At 51.5% G+C, this 12,564-nt stretch overlaps 1 protein-coding gene across 1 annotated transcript in view; it reads right to left on the minus strand.

Moving 5' to 3' along the window:
* ADAMTS2 (ADAM metallopeptidase with thrombospondin type 1 motif 2) overlaps positions 1-12,564 on the minus strand; it is a 298,006-nt gene that overhangs the window by 195,281 nt on the left and 90,161 nt on the right. Inside the window, exon 3 of the mRNA XM_004387150.1 lies at positions 7,828-7,987. Coding sequence (XP_004387207.1) covers positions 7,828-7,987 — 160 coding nt within the window. The remainder of the gene's footprint in view (positions 1-7,827; positions 7,988-12,564) is intronic.

The raw sequence follows: 12,564 nt of genomic DNA on the forward strand, positions 1-12,564 counted from the left end.
ATTAATTGTGTCTGTGGAAGAGCATGGTGGAGAAGGGGCGGCCAGGGCTGAGAGAAGCTCAGGGGCTGACACATATAGGCCTGGAATTGTGATGATCTGTAACAGCCAGCATGGAGCAGGCACTGTGCTGAACAGAAGACAAGGTTATCTGATTTCATTCCAAAAGCCCCCTATAACTTAATTCCCATTTTATGGATAAGGAAACCAAGGCACTGCTGCGTTGGTGGTGCAGCCAGGAGGGCTGACTGTGAGCAGGCACACTTGACCCCTACCCTAACTGCCCCCCACCCCCATGCTGGGAGCAGCTGCTGAAGCGCCAGCCTGCACATCATTCTGGTGGCTGAACCGAGGCAGCTCCCTGGAGAACCACAGGCCTGTGTTTGAGAGCTCTCCCTTGCACCTGAGTTGGGGCCACAGCCAAGCCAGAGCCAAGGCCATATCCACTGAAGATCCAGGTCCTGCCTGGGTCACATTCCTGCTGGTCAGCTCCACCCCTGAATACCACATCACATACAAACATGGGAGGAAAGAGGAAAGGGCAGGCCTGAGACGTGGGGACAGCTAAATCTATGTCTGAACTGCAAGACAGGGGGTCAAAGTGTGTCAGTCAACAGACTCTGTTGGGGGAAGCACATCTGCTCACATGTCCCCCCAGCCCCGTGGGATGAAGTGGACCTGAGTCCATGCCCTGGCTGCAAGCATCGCCTCTGCAGGGGGCAGGAAACAGCCATTGGGGCAGGCCCAAGCCACAGACTCTAGCTGGGACCCTCCAGCTCAACCGACCCTCTGGCCGCTCTCCCCAGGCCTGACCTCAAACACTCCAGGCCCCTGAGAATGTGCATCCTAGGCTTTCCCGGCGCTGGCCCTACTGCTCGCAGCGTGAGGCCACGTCACAGTACTGGCATCTCCCTGGGGACAGAGAGCTGCGCTTCTGCCAAGGGTGCACTCAGCCCCAAGGCACACTGCGGAGCCTGACGCCAGCTACTTTGAGTTTCACCATCAGTGTTTCTCCTTGAGTTTCCTCTGGGCCCTGAGCTGCAGAGGTCCCGGGAACCAAGCTGCTGGCACCGGAACAATGGCCAGGGCCGGGGCTCAGGCTGCAGCCAACGAGGACCTCTCTGCACCCTGCTTGAGGACCAGGTCTGGGGATACAATCCTGTAAGGCTGTGACACTTGACACTGTGGTCAGCTGAATGGTGGCCCCAGGATGCCATGTCCTCACCCCTGTGCCCCTGTGAATGCTACCTTATACGGCAAAAGAGACTTTGCAGATGTAATAAAGTTTAGGATCTTAAGATGGAAGATGATCTGGATTATCTAGATGGACCCTAAATGTTATCACAAGCGTCCTTATAAGAGGGAGGGAAAGAGAGACTTAACACAGAAGAGGAGGTAGTGTGGCCACAATAGCAGAGATTAGAGTGAGGCGGCCACAAGCCAAGGAACGCCAGCAGCCACCAGAAGCTGGAAGAGGCAAGGAACGGATTGTCCCCTGGAGCCTCCAGAAGGAACCAGCCCTGCCAACAAATTCATTTTGGCCATCTGGCCTCCAGAACTGTAAGAGAATAAATTTGGGTTTTTTATGCCATTTTATTTGTGGTAAATTGTTACAACGGCCACAAGAAACTAATGCAGACATCAAGCGCTGCAGGTGGAAAGCCCGTCCGGCCTGGCTTTCAGCCTGCATGCCCACCCCACCCCACCAGATTGCACCCCACCGCACCAGTATGCCCCACACCCCACCAGGCCTCACCCAGGGCTGGGCCCTCTCGTTATGCTTCATGTCCCCTGCGTCACCAAGGCCCAGTGATCCACCTGCTGCTAAGTAGAGTCTCGCTCACTTCCCCATGTGTGGCCTGCCTGGACAAAGCTCCACCCCCTGCCCTACGCCATTGCTCCAGCTATCCCGTGGGCCTCCTGCCTCCAGCCTCTCCTCACACTGCAACTAGAGTGGGCCTGCTCCAACAGTCTTATCCTGTCGGATCCCATCCCAACACCCTGCCAAGGCTGGCCCAAGGACGTTATCCAGGCCTAGACGCCTGGCACTCAAGGCTGCAGCCCCTGCAGCGCTCCCCGAAGCCCGGCCCTCCCACCCCCTGCCCTGCACGTCACCTCGAGCTCTCTCCTCTGAGGCTGCCCTAGCCTGGAAAACTCCTACCAGGCTCAAGGCAAAGTAGACGGAGATGAGCTGTGTCGGGAGTGGGGCTTCCTGCTGTGGCGAAGGAGGCTGTGGGTGCCAGGTAGAGCCTCTGCAGGCAGCTGGCTCGACCACGAAGAACAGCGACAAAGGCTGGCCTGCTCCCCTCACAGGCTTGCCTCAGCAGCAGCAGCAACGCAAAGCTCCTCTGGGGGGGCAGCGAGTACCTCTGGCGGTCAGAGAGGACACCGCAGTCTGACAGCAGTGGGCAGAGGCTTGGCACCAGCTGCATCTAAGCATCTAAGGAGGCGGCAGCCAAGGTCACTGGCACAGTGTTGTCTGACTTCTCTTCCCCCAGCTGGGCTTCTCACCAGTGGAGGGCAGCCAGGGCAGCCGCAGGGAAGGCAGGCGTGTAAGTGTGGCTCTGGCGGACAGACAGGATCACCTGCCTGCTCAGGAGCTCCCTGTGCCCTCCTTTGCCCAAGGCAGTGCCTAGGGGCTGCAGAGGGCCCAGAAGCAGTGGCCCACAGAGCAGGGCTGAGGACACGTCGCCTCTGCATCGTATAAAGGTAGCCAATGGAAACCATGTTTTGTTTGTCCCACAGGATGTTTTTCAGAAATTCGAACCAACTTTTAAAATCAGGAGGGTTCACATAAAAATTCTAACGTGGATTCTCTTGACAGTAAGAAGATCTGGCTGCCCTAGGCTCACATTCCCACAAGTCAGTGGCACTAAGGAGCAGCTAGCCCTTTGGACGGTCCCTAGGCTACCCTGAGCCTCTGGCAAAGCCATGACCAGAAGCCATGTTCCGCCACATGCTCATCGCTGTTCTTCTAGCAGAGAAGCATTCTCTGTCCTCGTCTATATCAAAAGCAGGGAAATACCAGCAATGCCACTCCTAGGCATATATACCCAAAGATACAAAAGAAGAGAGTCAAACAGCTACACGTTCATCTGTGCACTACATCCATGTTCAATGCAGCATTATTCACAATAGACAAAAGGTGGAAACAACCCAAGTGTCCATAAACAGATGAATGGATAAACAAAACGGGGTATATCCACTCAATGGAATATTATTCAGCCATAAAGAAAAATGAAGTCCTGATCCATGCCACAACATGGATGAACCTTGAAATCACTATGCTGAGTGAAATAAGTCAGACACAAAAGGACAAATATTGTATGATCCTGCTTATATGAAATATGTGGAATAAGCAAATGCATAGAAAACAAAGTTTATTACTGGTGACCAGGGCTAGGTGGGAGAGGGCAATGGGAGTTACTGCTGAAAGGGTACTGAGTTTCTGCTTGGGGTGATGTAAAACTTTTGGAAACCTATAGTGGTGATGGTTGTCCAACATAGTGACTATAATTAATGTCCCTGAATTAACACTTAAAGTGGTTAAAATGGCACATTTTTTTATATATACTTACCATGATAATTTTTTTTAAGTAGAAAAATGAAAGCCAGGCCACAGGGTGGGTGTAATTATTTTTCTTGTCCTCTGCCAGCTGGACTCATTGGCATTGCCTGCCTGACCCCTGCAGGCCCCTGAGCTTGCAGCCCGTCTTGGGCTGGCAGGCCTTTCTGCAAATCTCATCGTGTGTCTGACAGAGATATTCCCAGCGCATGGCTCAAGGATATGTCCCAACCTGTGCAAACTTCTTCTTTGATTACCAGATACGTGGTGCACTGGAGATGCCTCCAAAGCCTGAGCCCCACCCCCACCCCCACCCCACAGGCTCAGGCTGCTGTCTCCAGAGTTCAAGGCTGCCCCTTGCAGGCTGAGGCAGCCAGGCCCTTGGTGCCAACAATAAGGCTGACCGCCTCATGCAGTGTGCTGGGGCCAGCCCAGCCCCTCCACTGCCTGGCCTCTCTGGGCCCCACAGTCTGACCCCACCTGGCTGAGACCAAGCTCAGGTGTGCACAGGAACGAGCTCCCATGCTCAGAGGCAGGAGGGCAAGGGGGCTGCCTGAGCATCGTCCTCGAGAAGGAGTGAGAAATGTCGGCAGCCTATGGCCCACCACCTCCATCCAGGTGGGCCCTAAATGCAATCACAGTTTTCCTCATAAGAGGGAGGCAGAGGGAGATTGGACTACAGAGAGAAGAGGAGGAGGAGGTGTGACTACGGAGGCAGAGACAGGAGGGAGGCGGCCACAAGTCCAGGAACTTCGGAGGCCACCAGAAGCTGAGAGAGGCAAGGAATGGAGCCTACAGAGGGAGCACGGCCCTCCTGACACCTTGATTCCAGCCCAGTGATACTGAGACAGAATAAATTTCTGTTGTTTTAAGCCACCAAGTTTGTGGGAGTTTGTCACGGCAGCCTGAGACCCACTGGGAATGATGTGCCCGAGACCACAGGGCTGCAAGCCACAGAGCTGAGCTTACGGCTCCTCCTCCTGCACCCGGGGCCCTGGCTCCCTTGTCAACAGCCCCAGACAGGGACTAGAGACACAGCCAGTGCTGTGGAAGGTCCAGGATTGGGGGTTCAGCCCTGTTCATGAATGCACAGGTGCACATGCAGACACACACAGAGACCAATGCTACACAGCATCCACACTGCCATATTGCCCCTGGGCACAGGGCTGGCTCTAGAGAGGGCAGAGGGTGCCTCTCCCCAAAAGGCGTCCTGGTGCAAGCTCTCCCTCCTGCCCCACCATGCTCCCAGGCCCTGCAGGGTTCAGCAGAGACGCTTCCATGGCCATGTGGAGACAAAGGGCCCGCCTCCTCTGCCTCAGCCTGTCAGGGCCTGAGGTCAACAGAACTGCATGCTGCACTCCCAACGACCACATATCAACCCTGACCTGGGTTGACAGAGAAACATGCAAAACCTTCACTTCATCCCTTCCCCCAGGTAATGGGCAACCCCGAATAGACCCCAGATAACAAAGACTATTCATGAAAACCATTCTCTGAGGCTCCGTGAATCGAGTCCCCGAGGATACCCCAGGCAGCCTGCCTGCCTCTCAGGGAAAACATAAAAACGTGTCTCAGCACCCTTTACGAGGAGCCTGGGGGCCGCAGCCACTCCACAGGCCCCTGCCAACGCAGCAAGGAAACCCCACAGACCCAACAGACCCCAACCTGGGAGGATCCAGGACAGGCCTGCCCCTTCCCTAGGGGACTCATCACATCCATTACTCCTTCAGTAAACAAGAGGCCGTTTCAAACTGGCTTCCAGAAGTTTCCTTGGGGGAGGAAACTCCTACCTGCTTCAGCAGAGCCGCACTGATACACCAGGATTCCCACCCGAATTCTCCTGAAGAAAGGATCTCCTAACCTAAACGTGTAAATACACACACACACACACACACACACACACAAACCTGGGAACCTCTGAACGCGGCCATCTCTAAGGTCTCTCCTAGATTCTGTGCCCCCCCTGTGGAAAAGGGCACAGAGCAAGCATGTTCAACCACAGGCCACAGCCTTTGCATGTCTCCCAGCTGCCACTCCAAGCCTGACAAGGCCCAGGCTGATGGAAAGCTGGACCATCTGAGGTCACCCCAGGCCTTTAGCCCAGCCCCAGCATGAAATGTGTCTGGTCCCCTCCAGCCAGAGCTGGCCTCAGCTCTGGGGCATACGGGAACCATCAGGCACATCCAAAAGAAATGTGCACTCTGTGACCTCAAGTCACTCAGGCAGGGTCATGCTGGCACTGGGCAGAAACACCCTGGGCCTACAGCCAAGGCCCACAGCCTGGGCCTGAGCACTCTAGGCACAGCTGGGGCTCAGACTGGGACAGGCTCACCTCCACTGCACGCCAATGTCCACCCCCAGCCCACGCCACCTCTAGTCCAGCTTCACCCCAACCTGTGCTGCTGGCCTTGCCCAGTACCTTCTAAGGCTAGTGGATTCTGGGTGTGTTCAGATTTTGAAATTCCCTTCCTGTGCTCTGAGTTCCAGGCTCTCAGCAAAGATAGTCAGATGAAGGCAGGGCAGGAGGTGGGAAGAAGAATTCAGTGAAAGGTGCCAAAACACCAGCAGAAGCCAGAGCACAAGGCAGGGCCAGCAGGCCAGGGAGGAAGGGCTGCCACATCCAGGAAGACCAGCATCACGTGGAATTCGGGGTCAGAGACATGGCCAGGGGTACTGGCCAGCCCCACCGTGCAGCTCCACCACACACAGCCAGGAGCCAGCCTAGATCCCAGGGTCACCCCGCGTCTTCCAGAGAGATTAGCCCAGAGGCACCAACCCAAAGCACCAAGTGGTTCTTATCTGAGCAAGAAGCAGGCCCTGCCTCTTGGAGCTCTCAGAGAAACAGGTGTTTCTACCCTACTCAGCAGAGAGGAGAGCAGAGGCCAGAGGTCCAGACTTGCCCATGGGCGGCAGGGTAGCCAGGAGCAGAGCCAGGAGCTCTGATCCAGGCCTGGGGCACTGCCTTACCCCAGGTGTTACTCTTGCCCTACAGGGTGACGCTCCTCTTGCAGAAAAACCCATGGAGGTGAACAGGCTAGGAGTGATAGGGGCTGGGCAAAGCCCAGGCAGGACAGCTAGGCCAGCCTCAGCAGAAGAGGAAGCAGCCATGCCTGGAGGGCTGCTGTCTACAGCCCAGGCCACAGTGATGCATCACAGGGGAGGAGGGGCTGAGGAAGTATTGATTGGCTCCTGAAAGCGCTGGGCTTCTGATGGAACAATCTCTTTGCAAAGGTATCTGACACCGTTTCTTTAAATTAGAATGGTGCCCTGCCAGCCTGCACCCAATTTATCTGTCAAGCTGGGAAGTCGGAGAACCTAAAATAAATGAGCAAGGCTTTCTTTGGAGTGATTGGAATAGCTCGGTAAATCAACACGCCAGCAGGGTGGGCTCAGCCTGGGGTCCCCAGAGAACTCACAGTGAACACACGGACGCGCCTGAGCAAAGGCCAGGGGTCCAGCACTGGCTGGGGACCTTTTCTGCCACACACACAGCCCATTCTGCAAGCAGAAAGCCCTCCTACCAAGCATGGGAGGAGCAGCAGAGGCTAGGAGGCCTCCTTCCCATTCTGGGACCCTGCCCTGGCCTCACTGCAACCCAGGCCCCGAGATCCACAGACTGCTGGGAAGGCTTGGGTGGGTAAAGTTAGGCCATCCCCCTAGAGGGCCTGGAGAGGCTGCAGCCCCAGCCACTCCTTCCATGCATTCCTGGGCCCAGAACACAGTTCTGCTCTAAGTTGAAGAAGAGAAAACCATGAGTCTGTGCTGAGGATGGCAAGGTTGCTGAGGAAGCTTCAGGGCCTCTGCAGCACCCTCCCCTCCCTTCCTGGGATCTGGCTTATCTCCAGGGGAGCAGGGTCCACACAGGGTGGGTGAGAAAGGAGCAGCCAGGGAGGAAGGGGCAGGTCCTGCGGCAGCATGTTTGCACAAACATGGCAGCACAGAGGCCAGGAGAGAAAGGCTGTGAGGGGAAGGGGGTGTCTTCTTTAGAAGCTGAGATTCAGAGATGCAGCCACAGGACTCCAGCTGGAGCACAGGCCTGGTTGGGGCTGCCCCTGATCCTCTACTTGCCAGCCCTCGGGAAGCTGCTAGTCACCAAGTGTGCTCATACACAGCACCCTGCCCCAGCACCCCACTGTGCCGTGTGGTGCCAGGCCACTGCCAGCCAAAACATGGCCCAGGAGAAGATGCTCCCCTGGGCCAGGGACTCAGACAGCCAGGCAGACCCCAGGGCTCCCGACTCAGCTGCCCACCTGCAGCAGCCTCACCTGTGTCCAGGGCCTGTGGCGCTCCTGGAGGAGGGGGTCCCAGGGTGGGCGGGCGGCGATACAGCACATGCACGCGGCCTTGCTCGCCCTCCTGTGCTGCCAGTCCCTTCTCCAGGGGCTCAATGAAGAACTCCTCCTCCTCTATCCGGATCAGGCCAGCCTGTGGGGGCAAAGAGGAGACAGTTCAGATCCCAGTGTAAGGCTAACTGAGGAGGGACACAAGAGTACCCCACCCACCATGTACCTCCCACCTGGCTGAGGAGGGCCCAGAGGACCCTGCCCAGCCCTCCAGCTGGGTGCTCAGCTTGAACACTGGCCCAGCTGGAGGGGACAGACCAGTGGCCCTAAAGGCCCCCCATCTGCCCAGTGCCTCCACCTGAGGCCAGGCCACTGGGCAGGAACATCTCAGGTGAACCCCTCCTGGCTCAGTGCCTGGGCTTCCTCACCCTAGAAGTGAAAGCATGGCACTGCACATGCTTGATGTGAGAATCAGCCAAAATCAAGGTCCAGCTGGCCCTAGCACTGCCTTCACTGCAGCCCACATATTCCGCACCCACAGGGTCCACAGTTAAGTGTGAAAGGGGCACAGATAGTACGACCCAGATTTCAGCCACTGGAGCCCCAAGAAGAAAGGATAGAGGCTGTCTAGAGGAGGAGCCATGGTGGCTGGGTCTCACGGACTGTGTAGGAGTTCACCAGGTGGAACAGTATCCCCAGTGCAGGGAACAGCCCATGGAAAGTCACAAAGGCACGAATGGCTCCCCTTCTCCAGTCAGCCTGCAAACGTCTCTATCATAAACAACTAAGACCCCTCCCTGTGTTGCAGATGCCCTGGACAGTGCTGAGCCCCATTTGGCGAAAGGGCTCTACCTGGGTCATCCCCACCCCCACCCCTCTTCCCTTCCAGAAAAGTCAAACCCATCCAGAGCGGCCTGAGGAGTTCCAGTGCAGCTGTGGGCCTGGGCATGGCCCTGGGAGAACACCAAGATGATGACCAAACATGGAAAAGTGCTACCCCTTCTCCTCTCAGGAACCCAAAGTCCAAGACAGAGGTCAGAACCGTCCACCTGCAGCTGAGTCTGCCACAGATGTGTTTGCTTTGGCCCAAACAGGATTTTTCAAGTCTAGATCCGCATCCAAGAGTTAAAATGATGAGATTTCGTGTTTACAACTGAACTTTCAGCTTTTCTTGGAAAACACCTGTCTTAGTCATCTAGTGCTGCTCTAACAGAAATACCACAAGTGGATGGCTTTAACAAAGAGAAGTTTATTCTTTCATAGTCCAGCAGGCTACAAGTCCAAATTCAGGGCATCAGCTCCAGGGGAATGCTTTCTCCATTAGCTCTGGAGGAAGGTCTGTGTCATCAATCTTCCCTTGGTCTGGAAGTTCCTTGTGATGCATCAGTCTTCCCTTGGTCTGGGAGCATCTCAGTGCAGGAACCTCAGGTCCAAAGGACACGCTCTGCTCCCGGCACTGCTTTCTTGGTGATATGAGGTTCCCATGTGTCTCTGCTCGCTTCTCTCTTTTATATCTCAAAAGAGATTGCATTAAGGCACTATCTAATCTTGTAAACCTCATCAGTATAATCCCATCACTCGCCCACACTGGCCAGCTCTTTGAGTGCCATTTGTTTGTTACTGCTGTTGCTTTTTTCTGCTTCTTTTGGTTTCTTCCATATCTCACACCACCTTCCCCTCCTTTCTCTCAAATACCTGGCTCCATCTGCCATCTTTGCTTCTGCCTGAAGCTTGACTGTGGAACTGCTTCCCGGCCTGCCCCGCGACGCTGGTGGGATCCCTGGGGCTTTGTTTGTTTGTTTGTTATGATTTGTTCTGTTTTGATTTGTCTCTTTGTTTTCTTTTTCTTTTCTCGACTTGGGAGCCCCTTCTAGCTGGGTAGTACTGTGAGGCGTGGGAGCTACTCCCTCAGTCTTCAGACTCGAAGTGGGATCCCTGGGGGCTTTTCTTTTTTTTTTTGTTTGTTTTGTTGTTTTTTTGAATTTTTTGTTTGTTTTCTTTTCTTTTTTTCTTTCTTCATTTCTCAGTTTCTTGTCTCTCTATACTTCCTGTCTTCTGAATACCTGGCACTGTGTGACACCTCTACACCTTCTAGCCAGGCTGTACTTTGCAGCCTAGCAGCCACTTCCCCAGTCCTGACAGCCGCACTGCTGGAATCCATGAGGGCTTTTCTTTTCTTTTGTTTTGTTTTTTTTTCCTAATTTTTATTTATTTATTTATTTATTTATTTATTTTCTTTTACCCTTTTCCTTTTTTTCCCCCTTTTTGTTTCTCTCCATTTCTCGGTCTCTCATCTCTCCACTCCAATGGCAAGCTCCCTTAGCACTCTTTTTTGTTTGTTTCTTTATTTGTTTTTGGCTCCTGTTTCTCTCTCCTCTTTGCATATCCATCTTAGCTCCACAAATCACATTCTGCCCCCTCCTTCCTGCCTACCTGCACCATGGGCTGAACATCACATCTCTGAAGAGCATAGTCACAGCCTACCAGAACCTGCCGTGCACTGATTTCCAGCCCACCCCGTCAACCCTAGCACGTGCCACAAACAACCCATCCCAGCAACTCTCCTTCTGCTGGACCTGCCCTGCTGCACCACAGTGCAGTGACTGACCCTATCAATTGTACAAGGAGGTGAAAAGTATCATGCTTACAGACGAGCAAAGAACAAAGAATGCATAGCAGGTCTGCTCAGAAATAACCAAATAAAACAAAAAAGCAAGATGAAACAAACAAATCTGCAATCAATAAATAAGGAAAATAACTACTGAATGTCCTGAAGACAGCAGACAATATCAAAACATATAAAAAATAAGACAAGACGGTTCCAGTAGACATCCAAAATAAAACACCAGATGACATTCCAGTAGAAAAAAGCTACTAGAACTATCTAAGAGGGAACCCAAATCTCTAATATTCAGAGCTATCAAACAGTTGAAGCAAAAAGCAGACAAAACTGAGGAAAAAATAGACAAATTCATGGAAAAGGCAGACAAATACATGGAAAATACAGACAAAAAATGGAAGCATTCAGGAAAATAATATAAGAAAAAATGCCAAAATAAATTCACAACAAGAAATCATACAACAACAACAACTGGAAATCCAAAAGATGAGCAACAAGATTTCAGAAATGGACAGTGTCATAGAAGAGCTGAGGAGAAAGTTTGAAATGATGGAAGACAGGATCAGAGAAATTGAAGACAAACACTTGGCTACAACTCTGAGAAAAATCAGAAAAGAAAACAAAGAAAAACGCAGAAACCCTGAGAATTATGTGGGATACCATCAAAAGCAAAAATTTGGGAGTGATCGGAGTTCAGAACAGGGGGAGAAAACTGAAAACACAGAGAGGATCATTGAAGAACTGCTGACAGAAAACTTCCCCAATATCATGAAAGATGAAAAGCTGACTATCCAAGAAGCTCAAGGAACCTCATATATGATAGACCTGAAAAGAAAATCACCAAGGCATATCATAATCACACTCACTAAAACCAAAGACAAAGAATCCTGAGAGCAGCTCAAGGAAAACAAAAAGTCACATACAGAGGAGAAACAGGAAGACTAAGCTTAGATTATTTGGCAGAAACCATGCAGGCAAGAAGGCAATGGGATGGCATACATAAAACTTTGAAAGAAAAAAATTGCCAACCAAGAATAATATATTCTGCAAAACTCTCATTCAAATATGATGGTGAAATTAGGACATTTCCAGATAAACAGAAATTAAGAGACTATGTAAGAACTAAACCAAACTTACAAGAATTATTAAAGGGAGTCCTTTGGTCTGAGAACAAACTTCAGACCACAGAATGAATCTAGGACGCAAGATAGTACCAGCCAGATACCAAACGAGGAAATGAACTCTCAAGGACTATCCAAAATCAAAAGAATTACAACAGGGACCAACAACATCAGAACAATAAAAGTGGGAATAAACGATGTAGGTATAGAACCTTCTACTGGAGAGGAAGGCAAGGCAATACCAAGTAATAATACACTGGTTCAAACCTAGGAAGACAAGGGTAAATTTCAAGGTAACCACAAAGAAAGTTAAAAAACTTACTCATCAAAATAAAGAAGAAAAAAGTCTCAGTAAAAACAAAATCTACAAAAAAAAAAGAAATGAAAAAAAAATCCACAAACAAAAGGAATTCAGCACAAGACAGTAAGAGGAACAAAGAAAAAGTCACCACCACAAAAAAAAAGCACTACAAAATGACAGCGATAAACTCATACCTATCAATAATTACGCTGAATGTAAATGGCCTAAAGAGACAGACAGTGACGGAATGGATAAAAAACAGAATCCATCAATATGCTGTCTACAAGAGACACACCTTAGAAGTACCATACTATCCAGCTATTCTGCTTCTTAGAATATATCCTAGAGAAATAACAGCCATCACATGGATAGATATATGCACACCCATGTTCACTGCAGCACTGTTCACAACAGCAAAAAGATGGAAACAACCTTAGTGTCCATCATCGGACAAATGGATAAACAAATTATGGTATATCCACACAATGGAATACTACGCAATGATAAAGAACAGTGATGAAGCTGTGAAACATCTTATAACATGGAGGAATCTGGAGGTCATTATGCTGAGTGAATTTAGTCAGTCACAGAAGGACAAATACTGTATAAGACCAGAATTATAAGAACTCAAGAAAAGGTTTAAACACAGAAGAAAACATTCTTTGATGGTTACAAGG

The sequence above is a fragment of the Trichechus manatus genome, unplaced genomic scaffold (assembly GCF_000243295.1).
Source record: "Trichechus manatus latirostris isolate Lorelei unplaced genomic scaffold, TriManLat1.0 scaffold00181, whole genome shotgun sequence".
In the NCBI taxonomy this organism is placed as follows: domain Eukaryota; kingdom Metazoa; phylum Chordata; class Mammalia; order Sirenia; family Trichechidae; genus Trichechus; species Trichechus manatus.